The following is a 9,629-nucleotide window of genomic DNA, read 5'->3' as shown; positions in this document are numbered from 1 at the left end:
TCTATTATACGCCGTTAACCTATATAGTATAATAGTTAGTAGAGATTCGGGCGGAGATAAGTTTATCCCTAAGTCGCGAAGTAATCGCTCCTTTAAGGAATAAGATCTATATAGTGGCTTCCTATTTAGTACTACCCGTAAAGGTAATCTATCTTTTAAAATCGGGCAGGAAGGCGGTAAACGACTTATTAGTTTATTAATAAATCGTGTATAAGGCTTAGGCGGCCCGTAATTATTCTATAGGGTTAAGGTAAGTATAATTAAGATACGCTATAAAGTCGTTAAGGTTTATAAGCTTACCCGGCCTATCGTTTTTATAAAAGGCCGATATAACCTATTATACTTTAGGCCTTAGGTATTTATAAATCGTGTACTAAGCTTATATATTATTCTAGAATAAGTCGTTATCGATTATAAGCTTTTACCGTATCGTATAGGCCTACGCGCTATAGTATACTTATTTCCCCAAGAACTTTACCAGGCTATTAATAGTTTTACGGGGTGTCACTATTAAGGTCCGGGCGATTATTACTATCATCGGCTATAGCGTAGGCAATAAAACCAGTAATAGGGTAGACTCTACTAGTATAAGGATTATCGGGGTCTATAAGGGAGCCGGAATATTTAGGTTAAGCGGCGTTAGGTTTTACGGGGTAGGCGATCCTAGGAGCCGGGCTATAAGCTATTCGACTAACTAGCGTTATCGCTTATCGGCTTCTTCTCTCGCGCGTTATCGGTCTATAAACTAGCGTATTTCCGAGTAATATTCTTATATCGGAGCGAGCCTTAAGTTAATATCGGTATATTATTTATAGAGAGGGCCTAGCCTTACGTTTAGGGCTCGGTTATTTTCTTCGAACCGTTACTTTATCCACTCTATAACCTATTTAATTCTAATAGGTTATTAGGCGGTAGCGTTAGGATCCTAATCTATCGTTAGCGTAGCGTATAGGTATCGCTAAGTTCTAGATATATAAACGACTAGTTATAGGTCATGGTACTAAGTAAGGTCGTAATAATAAATTATCTAGAACTAAGGAAAGAAGAAGGAAAAGGAGAAAAGTCTATAGCGTTAGGCTAGCTATAAGGTAGCGATGACTTAGCGATATAAGTCCGTTAACTAAGCGCGTAGTCAGGAAGATCCGGAGTATAGCCGGATCCTCTATATCGAGGTTAACTCGTAATAATCGGGGAGCCTTACGGTATACCCCCGCGGAGGTATTATAGGGGGGCCGTTTCGCTATTAAGAAGTATCTAGGCTATACGGTCTTAGAGGAAGCTGCTACTTAGGGTAATAAGCTACCGGGGGAAGCCTTTCCTTTTAAGTACTTTAAGGAGGCGGGAGTAGGGGATAGTATTAAAGGCTCCTTTAATATCTAGTTAAAGTATCGAAGCGGTGCCGCTATAGGCCTAGCTCGCTCTTACGGCCTCTATAACTCTTTATACTACCGTCTTTATACTTCACCCTATCCGGTTACCTATTTATCCCTTTAGGAGGAGCCGATATTCCTCCGCTATAGTAACGATCCGGTTAGCTAGGATCCCTTTAAGGACCGTACCTATTATACTAAGGAGTAATATCGGTCGCTAGTCCTTTACTATCTTATAGTTAGGCGACGGCCGACCTTCTTTTTTAAGGCTTACCACGGTAGTATAGCGGTACCTTTTCGGGTAATAGCCTACTTTAAGGCACGCTATAAAGATAATACTTAGTCTTTAGTATAAGGGGGGTCTATATACTTTTAGGAGCCCTATTAAAAGCCTATCGGGTCCTAGTACCGTTTAGGGTTTAGTCTTCTTAAGGCGCCCCTATATATCCGTTACGGTAATATCGCGGCGGATATCCTACCTTAAGGGGAATTTCGCGCCTAAAGGCCTAAGGGCGGTAAAGAGGGGGGGGGGGAAGAACTTCCGGCTAAGGACTTCGGCCTTCTCTACGTATATAGTTATTAGGTTATCGCTATCGTCTTAGTATAGTAGTAGCACCGATAAGGGGTTTAGTAGGGCTCCCCCTTTAGTTTATACCTATTTCTATAGCTGCTAAAGGAGGTTATCGTTCTTCCCGGTTAAGTAGAGTAGGTGCTATTAGTATAGCCGCTTCGCTACCGCTATAGCCCTATCTTAGCACCTCTCTACTTCCTAGAACATATCCTATCGGTTCCGGGACTTCCTAGACGTATATCTGCGGTAGAGGCGCCTTATTTCCTGGGTAAGGGCGGTAAGCTCCGCGTTCTACTAAGGGGTAGGTAGGCGTTTAGGGGTACCCCCGTAGCGGCGCGGTACGGCCTTATCGGCTAAGGTTATAAGGTCTTTTATTAGGTTATTTAGTACTAAGTCGATATCTCCCGGTATTATAAAGGGGCCGGTTTACTATAGTTACGTGGCGGCGAGCTAGGGGACCTAGGAGGGGTTAAAGTCTTTCTAGACCTAGCGGGGCCCGACTAGGTCCCGCGGTAGTATTATTGCGGTAATCGGCGTAATATCCGTCTTTATAAAGATTCGGGCTATCTATAAGTAGTAGTCTAACCCGATAACGGTCTTATTAGAGCCGCTAAAGTTATAGCGGAGCCCTTATATTACCTATGTAAGCTTAATAGTACTAGTATACCGGCCCGGGCAGTACTATATAGTTATTCTAGGGGAGGTTACTAGGTCTAGGTTCTACCGGGTTATAAGGGTAAATAGGGTATCGACCTAAGGGCAATACCGCGGTGGCTATAACTATAAGGGGTAGTATAGGTTAAAATCTCTTATAAGAATATATCGGTCCTGTAACGGTACTATATCGAATATATCTTATAGGGGTATATTCTAGGGGATCCTGGCTAACTAATAGTTCTCTAAGCAGATCGACTAGATTATAAGAGTATTATCTCCAGTCCCGAATATAACCGTGTAGGTATTATAGTAGGCCCGCTACGTCTATATATATAGCGGGTATCTTTTATATATATATAGGAGGGCATAACCTCCTCCCTATATTAGCCGGTATACCCCCTAAAAAGGGTAGGTAAGGCTTTTCGTGAAGGGGTTAAGGCCGGGTTCCTGGATTACTATTATATTATACTCGGCGTAGTACCGAAGCGGGAGCTCCCGCCGCGCCTAACTCCTCTCTATATTCCACGAAAGGATACAGATTCTTATTAGTTAGTAGGGGGGGGGGTTAAGGTAGCGTGCCCGGTATAACCAGGGTTTAGTCCTGGCTTTATAGCTCCTATTACGGTGTCTTACTAGCCCCACGGGGGACTATATAGGCGCTTATTAGGCTTAATAATAGGGAGCCCTCCTATCCTTTAGTCTTTTTCGGGGGGCGTCTCCGGCTCCTATAAAGGGGCCGGTCTTAGTCCTAGGCGATAATAATTGGGGGGAAGATCTATAGTTACCGTGGGTATACCGCTTCGGTCTAACGGGTAATATTAAAGTCTTTAGCTCGGTACTTATACGCTTTATAAGTCTTTTTAGCCTTATTCTTTAGTAATCGGTATAAGTCGTTAAAGGTATCGTAGTCTCCGGTATAGGCGGTATAATAGCGGGAGCGGCCGGGCGCTATAGCATTATAGTATCCTAGCCCTTATAGGTACGCTGATTTAGGCTTAGCATAATAGCGGTATACCCTCTTTACTATAAGGTAGCTATTAGCCTTATAGCTAAAGTATAGGCACTTATAGTACCTTAGGGGGCTAAGGTTAGGATTATATAGTTTATAGATATAGCTACCCCTTTCGAAAAGGAGGGTATTCCGGATAAGGCTCCCCTTCCGGTAAAGCCGATTCGATAAGGAGGAGTATTACCCTATTAGTACCGCGGCGGGGTACTTATTATTATACTCGGAGGATTTTAGCCTAGGGGTTTATATCTTATAGGGATATTAGTAGGTCCTTCTTAGATAAGGCGTTAAGGACTTCCCGGGAGATAGCCTTAGTAAGCGCGGGGTAGGTTTATACGGCTAGGGTAACTCCTTTACTAAAAGCCTGTTTAACCTATTATTCCTTATAGGTAGTCTACTACTATACCTCTTCGGTAAAGGTAAAGTAGATATCTCTGCTAAATGGCTTCTATACCGCTACCGCGTTATATCGGGTAGTTATAGCGTTTATAACTTAAATAATTTCCTTTAGGGTCCTAGCTCTAAGGGGCTAGTTTTCGGGGAGGGTTCCTTAACGGATAATTAGTTCCCGGTAATACCTAGCAGGGATTACTTTAAAGGGGGCGGGGTCCTACGGCGGCGCCGCCACGGGTACTTAGGCTATAATATTAGCCTAAGTCTTTTTTATACCGCTTATTCCTTTATAGAGTTCCTTACGGATAATATAGCGGACGGATATATATAGGTATACTAGCGGTAGTATACCGGCGTTATTACGGGTACTACGTATCGTGATTAGGTCCTTTACTAGCTCTATAACCTAATTAATCGTGTTCCTGTTAGCTAATACGGCCTAAATTTCTGCCTTAATCTTAGCTACTCTTAGTTCCGGGGGGCGTAGTAGTCCCCTTTTAGTCTTATATCGGTTCTGCGCTATATCCTGCCTTAGGAGGGGGGGGGAGCGCTTATATTACGAAAAGTGGGTCTATTACGAATTCTGTATAATCGAGGTCGGGGGGACGCTATCCCACGACTCTTCCGGCTATACCGTAGCGCCGGTATTATAGTAACGCTATAATAGCATCCCGGGAGAGAGGCGGTAGTTATAATCTCTATCCCGGTAGTTTTATTAATTTTACTCTTATTACGCGCCTATAGTTAATAGGCGTGTCGAAATCGTTAATAACCGTGTATCCTATTATACTACTTCATATTAGTATAACGATAATTTCTACAGTAGTACTACTAGTTATAGGCCTTATAATGCTTACCGCGCTAAAGGACTAGGGCCCTTAGATTAAAGCTATAATAACTATTACGCACTCCTATACTCTCGCCGACCTTATTAATTCTAATCTTAAAGAGGCTAAACGGCCTACACGCCGTATATAAACCGACCTAGTATAGCAGCCTACTACCAGCGAAAAATACAATATCTTTAATCAGAATATACTATTTAAGATTTAGTAGGTGAAAGAGGATTATTTTAGAGCCGAGTAAAGGGGCCTTTACGCCCTCTACGATTATATAGCTAAAACTGTTAGCCCTATATTAAAGGATTAGTATGCTAGTAAAAAGGAAGTAAGGGATATATTATAAGAGAGCCGTTATTCCGACTATAGTAACCGGTTATTCCGACTATAGTAACCGGTTATTCCGACTATAGTAACCGGTTATTCCGACTATACTTTGGTTATAGACCTATATTTATAACTAATTAGAAGCTAGGGTTTAGTTTACTACCTACTACTTTCCTATCGCTCTAGGCCTATTATTAACTTTACTTCGTAGTATTACAATTGTCGTGTATTAATCTATTTATTAACGCTATAATAGCGCTTCTACTGCCTATCTTATTTGCCCTAGGCTACAAATATTTTAATAATCTTTTAGTATCTATAAAGAACTATATAAAGGAATACGGCTATGCTATTATAATCTGTCGATTTTCTAATAAGGATAACGCCCGGAAGCTCTCCGAATAGAAACTAGAGGAATAATAGGCGGCGGCTTGGTAAGAGGAGGTGGCGGCGAGGTTTGCCCTAAAATAATACTAATAATACTAATAATACTAATAATACTAATAATACTAATATTACTAATAATACTAATAATACTAATAATACTAATAATACTAATAATACTAATAATAATAATAATTATTATTATTATTATTATTATTATTATTATATTAGTCTTACTCTGCTATCCTATCTAATCTATAAGAGCCTATTTAGGCTATACGGTCCTTTTTAAGTAGCTATAAAGTGGAAAATCCGGGGAAACCCGGGGAAAACCTCTATACTCTTCCTTAGATAGAGTAATACCATTACGGGGCTAATATAGCGCCGATTTATCTCTATTATATATATAGATTATACCTCTCTAGGCTAATAGCTAATCGGAAGAGTAATAGGCTAGAGTTTAGGTTAGCCTAGGCTAATCGCGAGTAAGGGAGTAGGGACTAAAGGGGTGCCGCGGCGCTTCTATAATACGGCGGTCGTAGTACCCTAAACTCGGTCTCCCTATATTCCCGGGAATTATTCTGATTATCTCTTCTACTTAATTAATAAAGAGAATAGGCAAGGTAGGCTCTCCTACCTCCTTTATAAGTAGGTGCCTGCTATATCCGGCGGTAGGTAGATAGGGTAAGGCTTCGCCTATAACCGTAAAATAGTAGATAATTAATAAAGTATCTAATCCTTTTTGTTTTTCCTCTTTCCTTTCTATAACGCTACTAAAGCTTATTATAGGTTTTCTATATATTATATTCCTGTTTACGATCCCGTAGGCTTACTATCACGGCGTTATACTAACTAGTAGCGTCTCCTAGTTCTCTGCTTCTATTTACTATATATAATTCTAGTATATAGTTCGTGGGTGGCGTTATAGCAGCGCGGGGCTAACTAGGTAGTATAATAGCATTAATTAATATAAGTAATAATAGCAAGGTCTATACGATAGTAAGTGCCAAACGAACAAAATAAGTGGGTCGTGGTACGGGTACCGGCTCGGGTAGGATAGCTTTTAATGGGTAGTAAGATAGGTAAAAGGGATAAATCGTCGCTTAGTAAGTAAGACTCTTAATTATTAGATATAGCGTAACCGTAGAATAATATCGAAAATAGTAGTAGTGCAGTTAATCCGTTGATTTAAGTAAGACTTCTAAATCTGTAGATCTGTGTGTCTAACTCCAAAACTCTCCGACCGTTATGGAACTCCTGCCACCGTAATTTCTATGGTGAAAATTCTGCAGGTGTCTATCCCGATTTTGGAGGATCCTCTGCTATGGCACCCAATGCCCGTTACGTAATAACCGTCAAGCTTACGGCCTGTTCAACACACTCTGTATATCTCCTGTTCAGAGGAGACTTTGCAAGCCACAACCTGGCCATATCCTAGATCGACTGCACAATTTCCGCAGATTCTGCATTATGGCGACCATAGGAGGAGACGTGACGCTCTTCGAAGAGACTTTCACCGTGACCAATTACGATCAATCGAAATATGATCGTGTGGCGCGCATCTCCGCGACATCGGCCGATAATCAAACCATTATGACCCTTGATATCAACATTGAGCTCTTCCAGTGCGCCGTATCGGACAATCTGCACGTGGTGCTTGTGACTTCGCTTGCACACGATGGGAGCAAGGATGACGAGAAAGGTTGGCGTGACATTTCCAAAGGCCGCAGTGCCGGGAGTGAAGCGACACTGGCCGATATGTTCGACTACGTATGCCATGGCAAGATCTACAAATTTGAGGATGCGGACGATGGGCAGATCATGTAAGTGTTCCCCATTGGATCCTTAGAATGCATGAGATCTGACGACTCTCCCCCAGCAAGGCATATATCTCGTTCGGCGGCCTTCTGATGTCTCTCGAAGGCCCATACAAGAAACTGACCCCTCTGCGAGTCGACTACACGTACTTGCTCGTCAAGAAATGAACCGAGAGTTTAGAAACATCAAATCTTCCGGTCAGAGGGCGGCCCAGTCCTCTTCTTGGGAACCTCAGTTGCGTTTCACAGATTCACGCAAGTCCAGACTGTAGTCGCTTGCCCGCCTGTCGAGGAACGGAGAATGACTCATGCTTGTGTGGTCCTGGAAACGGAAGCTTGCGATGGATGCGCCGCATGATTTCGTCGAAACTCGGCTCGATATCTCTCGTAATGATGCCATGGCGGATGAAAAAGTCAACGACGACCAATGCACAGTTGGGCTTAAACTGCCCTTTGCTGAGTTGTTGCTGGACTTCCTCCACGGTGCATAGGTTGAACTCGGCCACTTCTCCATCCTTTGGCCTGGGCAAGACGTGTTCGGGCAGCTCAAGATCGTATACCCATTGGACCTCAGGATAGATGAGACCAGCCTCCCCGGCTTCCTCCTGGGTGACATAAATATACGTAACGCCTTCCACTGCCTTGATTCGCTCTCGAGTGAAGCTTTCGGCCAAATCGGCCTCTTCTTCTGCCTCCCGGACAATGCATTCAAACGGATCCTCGCCAGACATCAGTCCTCCAGCAGCAATGTTATCCAGCATGCCGGGAAACGTCGACTTTGTCGGGGACCGTCTAGCTACCCACAATTTTATCCCAAAGCTGGAATTGTCGCAGCGTACAAAGCCGTTTAAATGCACACCGTATCTCACCACGCCAAAAAGGCCCGTGGCGCTCCTTTCAAGGTTGAAGAGAAGTTCGCCCTTCGTGCCGTAAACAGGCCAAAGTTCGTCTCTCCAGCCTCGTAGGATTGGGAATGCATCTTGACTTCTCCAATACTGAGCAAGCCGAGCAGCCAATGCGCTCCGCGCCTCCTCGTTGCTACCCATGAACACAGAGACTGTCCTCTCAACAGGATCAACCCGAATCTCTCCCCTGATGCTGGCGGGCGTCTTGATCAAGATGTCGAGGACCTTCGATGGGACAAAACCGACTGGCACTTGTCTGCCTGTTTCTCCGTCGAATACAAATGTGTAGAAACATCTTCGTACGCGAGTGACTGTCTCTACATCCAACTCGTATGGAAATCTTAGCCTTAGGGTGAGTAAAATATCCGTCAGGTATGTGTGAGGCTGCGCAATACAGTGTAGGACTCACGAGTCGATTTGGTTGATAAGATTGAGTGGCCTAAGGGGCGACATTTTCCCCCGCTTGAGAGTGATAATGCTTGATTGTCGAGACCGACACCTCATCGCTCTGGGGAATCTTGAACAATATCCCGGGCGAATAGTTGGGCAAAACACCATGAAGTCCGTGGCTATCAGGATTATGACATATATGCCGACGGATGGCTCGAGCACTGCCCGCGGGATGTCATGCTCGTTTCGGGTTCCATCAGGAGCGGGTTGAATACATCCTTGTAACTGTGTTGTCGCATGGGCACGGGACCACTGTCGCACAGACCTCCTCCTCGGGGTGGAACAACCGAACGGCCGATTACGTGTTCAGGCACCGAACAGGATATCCGTAGGATTTCGGGCATTAATTCTGCCTCCTATAACCAGACCTTTATAACACGTTTTTACAACGGTTTTACGGCTTCAATACAATTAATTTAGAACGTCTTAATCTAATTATTCTTATCGTATTTACTCTATTACGGTTACGCTGTATTGGATAACTAAGAGTCTTAGCTTTATTTATCCCTATTTTCTACCTTTTAAGAGCCTTCTAGCTAGGCTGCTATAGCGAGATATAACCGAATTACCGAATCTTTCCTAAAACTGGAGAAAGCTAACCTACGATTAATTTTATAGTTCTATAAGATTCTCGAGGCTAATACTATATAATATTATACCTATAGCTACTAGACCTTTTGGTAATAGCGTAACGACACGATGGCTACGGCCTATAACGTCCAGAACAAACTAACCTTAACGATAATCCTCTTCTATAAACCGGCCTTAGAGCTCTAACCTAATTTCGATAACTCTATAACCCTTACTTTAATAACCGCGCCGCTTACCGCGCTAGATCTAATAGCTACCAGAACAGCTACGTATAATATCAACGATACTACCCTTTTTCTAACCACTATACCGCCTA

General features: G+C 43.1%; 2 protein-coding genes across 2 annotated transcripts; one reads left to right on the top strand and one right to left on the bottom strand.

Annotated features, from left to right (window-relative positions):
* Positions 1-6,896: 6,896 nt before the first annotated feature.
* On the top strand, positions 6,897-7,557 carry SODALDRAFT_329443 (DNA-directed RNA polymerases I). Its single transcript, XM_028610940.1, has 2 exons — positions 6,897-7,373; positions 7,430-7,557. Exons 1-2 carry the CDS (start codon positions 7,021-7,023, stop codon positions 7,533-7,535), a joined length of 459 nt encoding a protein of 152 aa, XP_028462636.1. The 5' UTR covers positions 6,897-7,020; the 3' UTR covers positions 7,536-7,557.
* Positions 7,430-8,834, bottom strand: SODALDRAFT_329442 (thiamine pyrophosphokinase). Its single transcript, XM_028610939.1, has 2 exons — positions 8,682-8,834; positions 7,430-8,612 (listed from the first exon to the last, which is right to left on the bottom strand). Exons 1-2 carry the CDS (start codon positions 8,723-8,725, stop codon positions 7,619-7,621), a joined length of 1,038 nt encoding a protein of 345 aa, XP_028462635.1. The 5' UTR covers positions 8,726-8,834; the 3' UTR covers positions 7,430-7,618.
* Positions 8,835-9,629: the final 795 nt, after the last annotated feature.

This window comes from Sodiomyces alkalinus (assembly GCF_003711515.1).
Source record: "Sodiomyces alkalinus F11 unplaced genomic scaffold SODALscaffold_13, whole genome shotgun sequence".
In the NCBI taxonomy this organism is placed as follows: Eukaryota; Fungi; Ascomycota; class Sordariomycetes; order Glomerellales; family Plectosphaerellaceae; genus Sodiomyces; species Sodiomyces alkalinus.
This window is presented reverse-complemented; position numbering and strand designations above follow the sequence as displayed.